The 15,059-nt window shown below is 33.8% G+C and overlaps 1 protein-coding gene across 1 annotated transcript in view; it reads left to right on the top strand.

Annotated features, from left to right (window-relative positions):
* The window catches only part of RhoGAP1A (Rho GTPase activating protein at 1A), a 587,523-nt gene that overhangs the window by 204,133 nt on the left and 368,331 nt on the right, over window positions 1–15,059 (top strand). Inside the window, exon 8 of the mRNA XM_090414103.1 lies at window positions 2,680–2,732. Within this exon, the coding sequence (XP_090270229.1) occupies window positions 2,680–2,732 (53 nt within the window). The remainder of the gene's footprint in view (window positions 1–2,679; window positions 2,733–15,059) is intronic.

The following is a 15,059-nucleotide window of genomic DNA, read 5'->3' as shown; positions in this document are numbered from 1 at the left end:
TCGAGTCTTGTCAGCCCCACAACTCCTCGAAGGAACCTCATTTCAGCCGCTTGGATTCGTGTCCGCATTCTTTCGGTCATTACCCAACTCTCATGACCATAGGTGAGGATGTGGACATAGACTGTATTGAAGACCCCCCCCCCCCTTCAATACTACCGAACGGCCAAGCTCCCACAATATTGAGCTTGCTAAGCCAATTCAAGTATCTAGCTCTACGTCCCATTTTCCATCATTCGTGAATATGGACCCAAGGTATTTAAACTTCTCTACCTGCCTCATTGGGACTCTGCTTACATTTAGAGTGCACTGGGATAGTTGTCTTGAGACCACAAATGTTTCAGTTTTGGCCACATTGACCTTCATTCCAACATCTGCACAAACAACTACAAATCTATCCAGGGTCCGCTGGAGGTCATCTGTAGAAGAGCTAAGCAGAACTAGGTCATCTGCAAAAAGCAGACGTCCAATGCTACATCTTCCAATTCTGACACACTTACTGCCTTGGCTGTGCCTATCAATCCAGTCCATAAATATTATGAAAAGGAGGTGTGACAGAACACACCCTTGGCGGAGGCCAACGGAGACTGTGAAAGGTTCAGACTTTGTGCTGTTTACCCTGACACAAAACTCTGGGCATTCATACAGCGACTTGATGGCAGCTAATAGTTGGCCATCCACTCCATACTCCTGTACTACTTGCCAAAGCTTATCCCGAGGAACCCGGTCATATGCCTTCTCCAAGTCCACAAAACATGTGTAGACATTCTTGGCATATTCCCAAGATTTCTCAAAGACTTGCCTTAAAGTGAAGATTTGGTCAGTTGTGCTTCTACCAGGATGAAAGCCACATTGTTCTTCCTGGAACTTTGACTCAACTATGCTCCTGCACTGTCTTTCCAAGCACCTAGCATACACTTTCCCAGGTAGGCTGAGCAGAGAGATGCCACGATAGTTACTGCAATCCTTATGGTCACCCTTCTTGAAGACTGGTATTATTATGCCTGTCTGCCATTGTTTTGGTGCTCACCCAGATATCCAAGTAGCTTGACACACTCGAGTCAGCCAGAGAACACCGTCTCGATTTAAGGCTTTTAGCATTTTGGGCCGAATTTCATCATCGCCAGCAGCCTTGCCTGATTTTAGCAATTTTATTGCTAAATAGACATCTTCTGCTGTGAGACTAGTCATTGCCCCGATCTGCACCTCTTGGATGTCCACAACTGCTGGGCCACCCAGGTTAAGAAAACTCTCAAAGTATTCCCTCCATCTGTGGAGGATATCCTTCTCGGTTGTTAAAAGTGCACCATCAGAGATCTTAATTGCCCTTACTGTGCAAGATTTCCTCCCTCGAAGGCGGCAGATCGTCTGCCAGAATACTTTGTTTGCATTTGCATAGGATGAGTCTAATCTTTCTCCAAAGGATTCCCAAGCCTTCTGCTTTGCTGTCTTTACTGCCTCAGCATACTGCAAACGCATCTCAGGTGACCTGACCCTAAGCCATGTTAGGTAGGACTCCTTTTTTGCCCGGACAGTTTTTTGGACTTCTTGGTTCAACCAAGGTGTCCTTTTCTTACTGCCCGTTGCCATGCTGAGCCGCTTAATAAGGTTTCATATTCATTTCACTCCCATCCTATTTGCTCTTCAAACTCTAGGGATACATGAAGATATTGCCTCATTTAAGTACTTTTTCAAAGATTTCCACATATTGCTGATATCTATCCTATTCAGTAATATATCTTAGGACCAAATATAATATTCTTCTGAGTTGGTCTTAATTGAAGCTTTATAGTTCAGCATGTAACCTGTTCTAATTGGAACATCTGTAAAATTAGCTACTCCTAGGAAAGTAAAGCATGATCACTGTCACCATCTCATGGTAAAATAGTTATATTATTAACTGAAATCCCTTCTGCTGCTATGATCAAATCTGATACTATTTGATCATAGCAGCAGAAGGGAAAGTTATCTTGCAACAACTCAATATCATATACATTCATTGAGTGACGGTCTGGAAAAAACAATTTTAAAATTGAAATTAGCTTAGTTGTTATAAGTTTATCACTTGGTTATACTATAAATTAAAGATGCTAAGAAATTATATACTTGGTTTAATCTTTTATCCAAGTGTAAGCAAGCCAAGTTTGCTCCTGAAATATTTTCATGACTGGGGCAACTCGCGCTAAAGGTGGTATGACTTCACATCACTTACCTTAGTATCCCATAATGCAAAGCGCATCTCCTTGCAGACATGTATAATGCTATGCATTTGTTTGCTTACACTTGGATAAAGGATTAAGCCACGTATATAATTTCTCGGTATCTTTAATTTATGAAATTAGCTTACTTTATTTTAACTTCCTTTTATAAATAGATGTATTAAAGATCTTTTGTAAACTAATAAAGTTAAATTAATTAATTGATTAACTAAGCATCTTGAAAGAGACCACATTCATATGGTCTCTTTTTCAGCCTTATTTTACAAGATAAGGCTAAGTTTTGTAATTTCATTACATAAAACTGAATAAAAGTTTTCTTAATTTACAAATATATTGTACATCTTTGTTTCAAACTTTGGATATGAAGAAATTTAATCTTTTTATAAATTTATTAGTTTTTTTCTTTCTACGTGTATTTTTAATTAACTTTTTTTGAATATTTTTGTAATTATATATTTCGTAGATTTGCTCCATAAACCAGTTGCTAGAGTTCAGAAAAATGCTCTTGTTTTGCATGTAAGTAGTGCATATGTAATTTATCTGTTCCTGGAAGGAAGAGATGTTTTAATATTCACATTTCTTTACTGAATTTTTGATATTTCTTTATCATCATCAGCGTTTAACAAATACACTAACCTACTTGTCCGTGGGTGAGTAGATTTTGCTAGCTGGCAAGTAGCTGCAGAATTAACAAAATAGAATTTGTTTCAATAATGAAATACACTGAGTTGGCATATTGAAAAGAATTATAACACCAGAGGAAAACTTCTAAAAAAAACTTTATTAGTGTAGAATTTTCAAATAAGTATCATAGGCATCATCAGTACGAGATCACAGAATGGCAATTAATCATTAACAGACAATTCTATAAAGTGCCACCTAAGTAGCCAATGTAAGATAACTATAATTTCCAAACTTATTAGCTGATTTAAGAAGTTAGCACTTCTTAAATCAGCTAATCTTTTCTATCTCGTGCAAATGGGATAGACATAGGCCATCAGATCTGTTTACGTTAGGACAGTGAAGAAAAGTTTCACACGTTTCTTTATAAAACCATTCTATGAGGAACAGATCCAATGGTCTACGTCTATCTGCTTTGTGGGAGATAGGAAAGATTAGCTGATTTAAAAAGTACCACCTTTATATTGTCATGTGGAAAGAGTTCATTCGCCCTCATCATTATCTACATAGATGATGGAAGAGAGAAGAAGAAGAAGAATACTAAAGATTAAAGATGCCAAGAAATTATATTCTTGGTTCAATTCTTTATCTAAGTGTAAGCAAACTAAGTTTGCACCTGAACTATTTTCAGCATGGCAACTCATATATAGAGGCTAATGACTTCACATCACTTGCCTTAGTATATGACTTCTGCATTACTTCATCCTTGATGGGTATCACTTCTGGGTCTGGCTCCCACTGATGAGACCTCAATAAAGGCCGAAACCAGTCTGTGTAATGATCCTTCCCATAAATCACAGCATTATACATATCCATAAAGATATGCACTTTGCATTATGGGGTACTAAGCAAAGTGATGTAAAGTCATTACCCTCTGATTACGAGTTGTCCAATCCTGAAAATAGTTCAGGCGTAAACTTTGTTTGCTTATACTTGGATAAAGGATTAAATCAAGAATATAATTTCTTGGCATCTTTAATTTATAATTAAATAGTTAGGAAATTACTGATCTTTAAAGATATCTTGCATTAGCTACTTAGGTGATACTTTTTAGAATTGTCTATTAATATTTAATTGCCATTCTATGATCTTGTACTGACAATGTCTATGATACTAAGGTGAACATTCTGTGCTAATAAAGTTTGTGAGTTTTCCTCTGGTGTTATAATTTTTTTCAACAAAATAGGATATTTTTTATTTAATAAAATAAATACCTTCTCCAACCATGGTACAGCACTATTAATTATTTTGTGTGGAACTCCTAATGACTGATTGTGAAACATCATTAAAATGTTTGGTAATCTTGGTGAGTAATTTTTTTCCATGGCGAGTAGGGTTTTGCATAATTTGTCAAACTAATGATCATTTTCCTATTAGCATCAATTAGTTATATGAAACTTCTTTTGATGTTTCATAACATGGACCTTGGTTTGCTGTTAGGTCAAGAATATTCTGGACTTAAAGATAACTAAAACAAAGTTTCATAGGCAGATGGAACATTACTAATATATAACAAATATTTGGATATGCTCGTGGTGAAGGTATAGGTATATTAAGTCATTAGCCACGAGCCTTAATGGCCGATAGAAGATATATGCAAGGAAGTGTTCTTTCTGTTCTTGTTACCTAGCTTGTTAGGCAGAAAAAAAATGCCTTTTCCATGTTTTTTAATCCATACCATTGCAAAAATAATCATATTAAAAATTCTGAATATTTTTACGTATTAATTATGCTTGTTAGTTTTTGTTTTCATACACGCAGTGTCTGCACTTGTGATGTGCTCGTTATGAAAATGTTATATTAGAAGTAACATGTAAAGAAGTAAAAATATTGAAGTACTTACTAAACTGATTATTTGTGTTACTTATAAGAAAGTTTGTTGTATTTTAAAATGTTGAATTTTGTGTTTGTGAAAGACTTTCTCTTAGCGCTGATGGATACAGCGAGTCAGCCATTTTATTGTAGTGCGTAGTTTCTGACTTTTGTGAAGTGCGCATGCTCCCAGAGAGAACTTGATGTGTGATTGACAGCTGACAAGGAAAGCGTTGCGTATCCAAGTTAAGTTGTAAACAAGAGAGCGTTCGGAAGTTTTTTAGAACACTGGCCGAAGAATATTCAAGTTGGGAGGAACTTGATTTTTTTTTGTGCGGCAGTCAAAAGGAAATTTCATAATGTATTCCGAAAAGGGAATAGTGAAAATAATAGGTTTCAAGCAGGAATAAAAAGGAAATCTTGAAACTGTAAGTTTTTATAAATTGGCCGGTAAATATTCAAGTTAGAAGGAACTTGATATTTTTTTGTGTGTGGCAGTCGGAAGATATTTTATAGTGTATTCCGAAAAGGGAATAGTGGAAATATTAGGTTTCAAGGAGAAATAAGTTTTATAAAATATATAAAAAAATAACAATGCCGCAGTCGACGACAGGATAATTGGTTATGACTAAACTATTTTAGAATCCAAAAGGAAAATCTTGACTCAAAAAAAAAAAATGGCTACAGAAAATAGTAATATTAGTAGTAAAGTTCATTCAGTTAATGATGAAGAATTTTTTAGGTTAATAAATCCAACCTTAGTAATACCGTCTTTTTCAGGTGATAGTAGTGAGAGCATAGAAACATTTTTTAGGTATGCAGAAAAAATTAAAGATTTAGGGAATTGGTCAGATTTTCACTTGTTAATTATACTTCGTAATAAATTGTTGGGAAAAGCCAAAACATTTTTGAATACATCTCCTTTACTACGAGATACTGAAAATTATGCAACCTTTAAAAGTTTGCTAATATCAGAATTTTCAAATGTAAGAGAATTAGGGCCTAACATTTGGAAGATTCAACAGTGTATCCAAGGTAATAAGGAATCTGTTTCTGAATATTATCATAGATTGTGGACCATTGCTCATGGATTCAATATTTCATCTGAAGAGAAATCCTCTTTAGAAGGCCTTAAGGATAATTTAAAAGAAACAGCATATAAGAAAAAAGTTAGAAATCTTGATCAATGTTTTGAGCTTTTTAAAGAAAAGGAAGAAAGATTAAGAGATATTTTTCATTCCTCAAGCAATAAGCAAGTAAATTCTTTTGAGCATAATCAAACTCATTCTTCTAGCATTGTGGGTACTGATAAAATGAGAGAAGAAAAGCTTCAAAAGGGTAAAGCTGCAAATAAAAAGAAAAAGTCTAAGGAAACTTCTGTGAATTTTACTAAGGATATTCCAGAATCTGATTCCAGGATAAAATTACATGATTTGGAAAAATATGAGGAACTGAAAACATTTCTGAGTGAAGAGATAGAAAGACAACAAAGACCCATAATACAAAGACAAGAACTTCTGTTTAAGATGATGTCGGATTTATCAATATCCAAAAATCTTACAGATAATCAATCTTTTTCTTGTAAATCTGATGACATTAATAGGAATAAGGCATCTCATAGAAGATACATTCCAAAATGTTTTAGATGTAATAAACAGGGTCATTTTGCTAAAGATTGTTATGTTAGAGATAGATCTTGTTTTCAAAATAAGAAATCAGAGAATAAAAATAAATCTGGAATTAGTTATTATTCCAATATTATACTGGCAAGGACAGAAATGTCAAACTATTCACTAAACATGGATAAAGCCAAAGACAGCTCTAACCATAAAAGAAAGTTTGATGTAGCATTAGCTCCTTATGCTAATGAAAGTAATCCTTTAACAGTATTACAAGGATTTATTGAAGATGTACCTTGTGATATCTTACTTGACACAGGTGCACACATTTCACTCATTTCTTATAGCTTATTTAACAAAATTAAATCTCTAATTCCAAATGATATTTCAGTTTTAAGCAATCCAATTAAGTTAAAAGGAATATTTGAATCTGAAAAAGAAAAAGTGTGTATTAAAAAAATAATAATATAAAATAAAAAAATAAGTATATAAAAATATCCTGTCTACTGCGCCATTGTTAGTTATCATAATCAATTGTCCTGTAGGCTGCGCCATTGTTATTTTTTTATATATTTTATATTTATTCCCTCTTTTTTTATATATATATATATATATATATATATAGTATATTAACTATTTAGTCTACCGGCTGTGCCTTTGTTAATAATTATACTATATACCTATGAGGTGATTTATTATATAAATCTCTTTTACTAACAATTATTTTTATTTTGACTCCGAGTGTCCCTATATGTTATTGTATTGCACAAAAGTTCACTCCAATTGGTGCAATGACTTTAACTATCTCTTTCAGAATCCAACTAATCATTGACTCAAAACCAAGTACAAAATAAACACATTTAATAAAACTAAAACAATATATATACACATCTAGTAATAATACATAACTATAACTACAGATTATATGGATCCAAGGCCTTATTTAAAAATATAAACTTACTCTTAAGCCTAAACACTTTTTCTTTCACAATCACAAAAAAATGTTCATAGTCTTTTTCTCTTTCTGTTAAGGCTCTTTTCCAGAAGTTACAAGGCTCTGTACTTCATTTTCAGGATCCTTTTCATCAATCAATATAACACACATAAAGTCTTCTTGACTATATCCTGTTTTCCTTTTAGTAGTAATACTCATCAGATCAGGCGCCTTTAATACCTAAAAATCTTCTTAATCAATATATTTTCTAAACTTTCACTTTCAGGCATTCTTAATACTTATAAAACTTCCTTATCAATATTTTCTCTAAGAAAAACATTCACTTTAGAATGTAAGCAACAAGTTCTCCTTTCATTCACAATACTAAATTGACAGTCTTAACTTATTTCACCATAAAAACTTACAGTTTCAAGATTTCCTTTTATTCATTACTTATTTCTCCTTGAAACCTAATATTTCCACTATTCCCTTTTCGGAATACACTATAAAATATCTTCCGACTGCCACACACAAAAAAATATCAAGTTCCTTCTAACTTGAATATTTACCGGCCAATTTATAAAAACTTACAGTTTCAAGATTTCCTTTTTATTCCTGCTTGAAACCTATTATTTTCACTATTCCCTTTTCGGAATACATTATGAAATTTCCTTTTGACTGCCGCACAAAAAAAAATCAAGTTCCTCCCAACTTGAATATTCTTCGGCCAGTGTTCTAAAAAACTTCCGAACGCTCTCTTGTTTACAACTGTAACTTGGATACGCAACGCTTTCCTTGTCAGCTGTCAATCACACATCAAGTTCTCTCTGGGAGCATGCGCACTTCACAAAAGTCAGAAACTACGCACTACAATAAAATGGCTGACTCGCTGTATCCATCAGCGCTAAGAGAAAGTCTTTCACAAACACAAAATTCAACATTTTAAAATACAACAAACTTTCTTATAAGTAACACAAATAATCAGTTTAGTAAGTACTTCAATATTTTTACTTCTTTACATGTTACTTCTAATATAACATTTTCATAACGAGCACATCACAAGTGCAGACACTGCGTGTATGAAAACAAAAACTAACAAGCATAATTAATACGTAAAAATATTCAGAATTTTTAATATGATTATTTTTACACCATACCATTCCAAAGGTTAGTTTTATTCTCTGTTTAAAAACTAATCACTTGTTAATGATGTCTGTTTTTAGTTTGAGAATAATCATCCTGTGGTGTCATTCTTAAATAACACACAGAGTTAAGAATTTATGGAGACACAACATACGTGTTAAAATAATTACGCCCACAGATTCGAGACCCTTCGACATTTCTGCGCATGTCACGAAAAAGGAGAAATGCATTCCAATAATAGGGTAATCAATCCGTCTTCTGGGATGAGTTTTTTTTATTATTACAGGCCGGAAAATTTAGCTTTTCTTTTACGAACATTGTAGTTTTTAAACTAGTATGCGACAGACAAGAAAGCACGTGATTTTGCATGTTGGCGACCAATTCGTACATCCTTCATTTCTTTCTCCCCTTCATCATGAATCAACTATTCTTGGCAGAAATCCAAGCAAAGCTCTACAAAGTGTGGGCATACTATACTTAATATTAGGAATGTAACATTCGACATTTCGACCTCTGTATTGAGGTCATCATCAGGAAAATGCATTTGTATGAGATACATGCCACTGCACTTTTACAAAGATAAAATGAATCTAACTGCTTATTAATTTTTTACTTAGCCTAACCTCTTCTGGAAAAACTAAATTAATAATATTAAATTAAAAAATATATAAATAGATTAAAAAATTAAATTAAAAAAAGTTAAATATAAAAATATATTAAAAATTAAAATGAATTAAAAACAGAATACATTAAATATTTCTAAAATCCTCTCGTATTGAGATTTTCTTCTGGTCTTGTTTCGGTTGCTATAAGGGTTGCAGATGGGTCCTCCACATTCTTGGGATGATTAATCCATCATTTTTGTTCAGGTTTGGTTAATGTTTTAGCATTTCACAGGCTTCTTCAAATTTTTCTCTCAAACCAGGTTTTGGCACGGTGTAACTAATTTCTTGGCTAAGTTAGGGCTCTCGATTCCTTCAACTATTGGATGTAGTCGTAAATTTGTTTTGTGTATTTTCCGCAAGCCATAAACTCTGGAAGCGTGGGCATAATGAGGCATTAGTTTTTTGGTTGTTTCTTCTGGCCACGTGATCACGGATTTGAATAATTCTATTGTTGTTTTTTTGATGCAGTTACCACTCAGTCAAGCAATTACAGGCACCCTCAAGGAGGTAGGTCGTTGTTTATTCTAAAGAACAAGGCTCTAGTATGTAAAAAAAATTAAACTATTTACTGTAAACACACACACACACACACACACACACATATATATATATATATATATACACACACACACACACACACACACACACACACACACACACACACACACACACACACATACACACAGTAGATACAAATTCTGTATATTAAGTAATTGACTTTATCTCTTTAAGGAGATCTGACATTTCTATTCTCTATGGAATTACAATTAGTAATTCTAACATTCCATATATCTAACTTTCAAATTCCTACCAAATACAGAAAATACCTATATGGCCATTCTAGAATTACTTAATATGATCTCAATAAAATATACACCTTTTACTTTAATTCACAGTTAAATACAGTTTTCAGCATTCAGAGTGTGTTAATAATTGTGTTCAATTATTATCACAGAATTCAGCTAAAAGTTTTATAGTTTCATTTGTAGTATCCTTCCTTCTTTTTGCTGTAGACATGAAGAATAATCATTCATAATAGGAATACATTTAATTGAGCAGTTCCAAATGCATTTCCAATAAAAGGAGCTTTACTACAGATTCCTTCATGATCCTTGAAACATATATCACTTGCTTCTCATATACGAAGGCTTGATACATTATACTGTCCTTCAATTATTATCTTCATATTTCCTCCTTGGAGAGTAGTTAAAGATGCATATAAAAACTTTTCAGAGATTAGATAACTCAGTAATTTATTCAATCTTCTGGCTTTCCTTCCCTGCTTGCCTATCCTTTTTGCTCACCAGCATTTCTGTTACCCATCAATATCTGTTCTAAGAACAGTAACTAATGTGCATTCACGTTAGTTGCTGTTTGCATGACCTGCAAGCAAGCACTCCATTACGAACACTACTATAAACAAACATACAATAATATACATACAGGTGTTATTTCGAAGTAAATCCCTAAAAAATACAATGTCGCCGTAAGCAAGTTAAATTTTTAAATACATTTAAGTTTCTCTTATATTGCTCCCTTAACCACATGGCAGTTGCAGTTATGTTAACATATACAATTGCATTAGTAAATATGAGTGCACATATAATTTTAGATTATCATATTATGAGTGAACCACACAACAGTTTATTACTCAAGCTGCAACAACTGCAATTCCTAAAGCATCCATCTTCTTAAACCTATTCACCCTAACAGTGAATAGGTTTATCATAGAACAAAAATATATTCCATGAGAATAAAGCTGTAAGTGCAAAACACCAAAATGCTCTAACTCTGAAAAAAAGGTGGAAGAATGAAAAGGAGATCCAAAAAATAAAAACTAAGTGTACATCAACATATCAGGAAGTAAAAAAAAAAAGTAAAAATGTTGTGCATGGTACAGCCGGGATCAATTTGCCAGTGGGCTTGCCTGCAAGAGTCAGTAGTGTTTCAGTAAGGAACTGAAATTATGGAAAATTACTTTATGGAAAAGAATTCCATAAAGTAATCCATAAAGGGATTACTTTATGGAATTCTTGCCATAAAGTAATCCCTTTATGGCAAGAATTCAACTCTTAAGACAGTATCAGTAGGAATGTTGGCACATATGCTGATCTCACATCTACAACATCCCTGAATGGTATGACTTGTTTGCTGTCTCCTTAGAGCAAATCAAAGAGGAAAAACTGAACTCACTCCTGAGTAAACATACCAATCATATGAGCTCACTCCTGAGAACATACCAATAATGTTATCACCACATGAAAATCCACTTATTAAAGAAAATGAAACATGAGCCACAGAGGATCAAAGATATGCTTCCAGACCCGTTAATAGATGGCATGGGCATTCCTCCACAAGAAGATAAAACAATTAGTATTCCTAGTGTCCTACAGGGAGTTGAATTTGGCATCTTGGATATTTTTCCTGATGAAGAAGAAACGGACACTGGCTGTCCATTTCTTCTTCATCAGGAAAAATCTAAAAAGGAAACAAATACAAGAAATCGAATGAAAACAAACTTCTCATAGGATGCCACATGATATAACTAAAAAGAAATAATCAAAACATTTCTTTAATAGAAACATCATGGATTCTATCACATCATTGATGACATTGTGGCTGTTTTCCAGAAATATAAACCAACATGTGTCTGCCTGCAAGAAATGGATCATCCCTGGTGATAATCAGTCTCTCAGTGTGGTACACAGCTTGTAATCTTTGTATCCCAAAATGCATAACTATACTTTTACACATTAAATTGACATCCTTTGTTTTGTCCATACTGTCATCCTATTTAAATCATCCTGCAAGCTTGCTATTTACTATTACTTTACCTAATTTTGCATTATCAGCAAACAACTGAATATTTCCTTTCAGAGGTTATTTGATATATCCTTTATGTTCAAATTAAACAGCATTGGTCCAAGCAGAGAGCCCTGTGGCACACCATTATTCATCTGCCTTCATCTGGATTCTGCTCCTCCATATACTACTTTTTGATATCTGCCCAACAGCCATCCTTTTATCCATATCATCAGTTTCATATCCATCCCCGTTTGTTGTAATTTGCATAACAGAATTCCACATGGTATCTTGTCAAATGCCTTTGCAAAATCCAGCAGAATTTTCTTTTCCAACAGTCAGCTCATCTCCTATCAGTGATGAGTGAACCACACAACAATTTATTACTCAAGCTGCAACAACTGCAATTCCTAAAGCATCCATCTTCTTAAACCTATTCACCCTAACAGTGAATAGGTTTATCATAGAACAAAAATATATTCCTCATTAATGAATTTTTTACTCAATATATATAAAACTGTAAAAAATGAACATGAGTAAAACAATTTTGTGAGATTTTTACAAGACCACTCCTAGTGCTCTACTTATTGGAGGCCTGACCTGAAGTAATTTGAAAAACAGTTCCACGTTTAGTCTCTAGGAAGGTTTTCCAGATTATAACCACCAGTGGTACAGGCCTTTTTCATTCTCATTCTTGCGCAATGCATTTCTTCCTGTATTCTTCGCTCTACTTCTTCTGAGTCTTTTTCATCTCCCAGACATCTCTCAACAATGCATTCAATCCATCACTGGGATTGAATGCATTGTTGCCATGTTTGTTGTCCGATTTGCCATCATCTTTGAGCAGGGCCAAGATTTACTGGCATCAGGGTTAGCTCTGGCATTTCATTTCTGAGCACAGACATTGCTTGTCAGAGATGGCATCCATGTGTGGCTCCATAATTGATGGGGAACTCTGGTGCTGAATCAAACTCCCTTTGAGAATGAATAATTTTTCATATTCTTGTTTACTAGGGCCCTCAACAAGTCCCAGTTATGTTCAGAAAAACCATAGAAACATCAACAAGAAACCAAAATTAAAAACAAAAACATTAGAAGGAAATACACCACTTTTTTTAATCATACATTCAATAGGGGAACATCCACATGGAAAACGTTATCGTTCTTTATCTAGAAGGATCTTCAAAATCAGTGAAGATTCACTGTTAAGCTATTATTGATTGAACTGACACACACACACATACACATAGGAATGGACTCCAGGAACATCATCCTTACCTTCAACATGCCAACATCTGTCAAAGTGGGTTATCTCAACTGCCAGTAAGGCTTTCTATTCCAAACCCTTTGTGCTGCTTTAAATGTCAAAAATATGGTTATTCTGAAACTATGTCATGATTCTGCCATCCATGCCCAATGTGGTAGTAAAGATCATGAGAATAAAGCTGCAAGTGCAAAATACCAAAATGCTCTAACTCTGAAAAAAAGGTGGAAGAATGAAAAGGAGATCCAAAAAATAAAAACTAAGTGTACATCAACATATCAGGAAGTAAAAAAAAAAAAAAAAAAAAAAAAAAGTAAAAATGTTGTGCATGGTACAGCCGGGATCAATTTGCTAGTGGGCTTGCCTGCAAGAGTCAGTAGTGTTTCAGTAAGTCGTGTGGCAGAAGTAGAAATAGCATCTAGTAATCCCTTTATGGCAAGGAGATGTATGGTAGGTATTGTGTTAATGGATAGAGTGGGTCTCCTGTGATGAGTCTTTTGACTCCATGGAGTGCCCATATAAATAATAATAAATAATTATGAATTCAACTGTAGTAGTGACTGTGCAAAGTAAAGTAGTAAATGCAACTAAAGTAGTAGCATATTTTAAGCAACTGAGCTAAAGTAGATAGATTAAGAATTCAACTAAAGTCATAATTGTGCTTGTTAATAAAACTGCATTTTGCTGTTCTGTCCATATGTCAATGATATTTTTGCTGTTTGGCTCATTCTGAAAATGAACTTGCCACCTCTCTACATCGGATCAATAGCCCCATGCATTCAATGGGGAAAAAAAAATGCTGGTAGTTTACCATTCTTGGACATCCTATTTGCACAGCTTCTGGTACTTTGTCAGTCAGTGTTTATTGGAAACCTACCTTTATTGGCAGATACACTCATCAAAGTCTGCTCATCACACACCTCCCAAAAAATTGGTATCGTAAAGTCTTTAATTAATACAATGCATAATGTGTGCTCTTCTTCCTCAAGCTTACAACAAGAACTTCTCACTATCTAAACTTTAACAGAATTAAATGGTTACAACTCTCTTCAAATCTGTCAGATAATTTACTCCTATGTTCCAACTCCTAAGGATTCTGTGACAGACTGCAGGGTTCCAATGCTTTATATTTCTGATATCTCTGAGCCTATTGGTAGAATTTTGAAGAAGTTTCACCATAATCCCGCCATATTTTCTTATCAACAAAATTTCTTATCTCTTATCATCTGCAAAAGACAAACTGTTGCCTCTTTAGCTGAGGCTTACTGCATTCCTTGTGAATGTAATTGACACATAATTTGGGCAGATAAGCTGTTCTATGGAAAAAAAGAATTAATGAACATCAATACTACATTCAATATGTGAAATATCAAAAGGTTGGTCTGGCACAGCATAGTGTTTACACTAAACACAGTATCCTATGGGATGAAACTTGTCTTCTGTATAGAAGCAGTTTTAAATAAGAACGACTTTTGAAAGAAAGTTGTGACGCTCTTTTCCATTGGCCTAACTTGAATTAGAATGATCATCTCTCTCTCTCTCTCTCTCTCTCCCCCAGAAGTTTGGGAGATTGTCATCGTATGTAAATTTCAAAGATAGTTTTAATATAATTTATTTTTAATATTAATTTCTGGCATGTGGCAACCATTTTTAATTGGTAAACCAATTGTCTATATATATCTTGTATTCCTATTCTTTGATTTGCTTGTTGTTTACACATACACTGATGATGTACTGCTATTTTCCATATGAAATATTTGTACTTTCATTAAAGTTTATTATTGCGGTTATCATGTAATTTTTGTTGTTTCAGATTCACTACTTTAGTTGAATTCATGATTTTCTGAGCCCTATACTCTCAGGCAAATTATATCAGATCCAAGTATTATTTTTGTTTAAAATTTTTACAGGGTATTAATCTTT

The sequence above is a fragment of the Typopeltis vanoorti genome, chromosome 24 (assembly GCF_054136105.1).
Source record: "Typopeltis vanoorti isolate ZY-2024b chromosome 24, IOZ_Tvanoo_1.0, whole genome shotgun sequence".
In the NCBI taxonomy this organism is placed as follows: Eukaryota; Metazoa; Arthropoda; class Arachnida; order Uropygi; family Thelyphonidae; genus Typopeltis; species Typopeltis vanoorti.
Note: the sequence above shows the minus strand (reverse complement) of the source record. Positions and strands in the feature narration are given on the sequence as shown.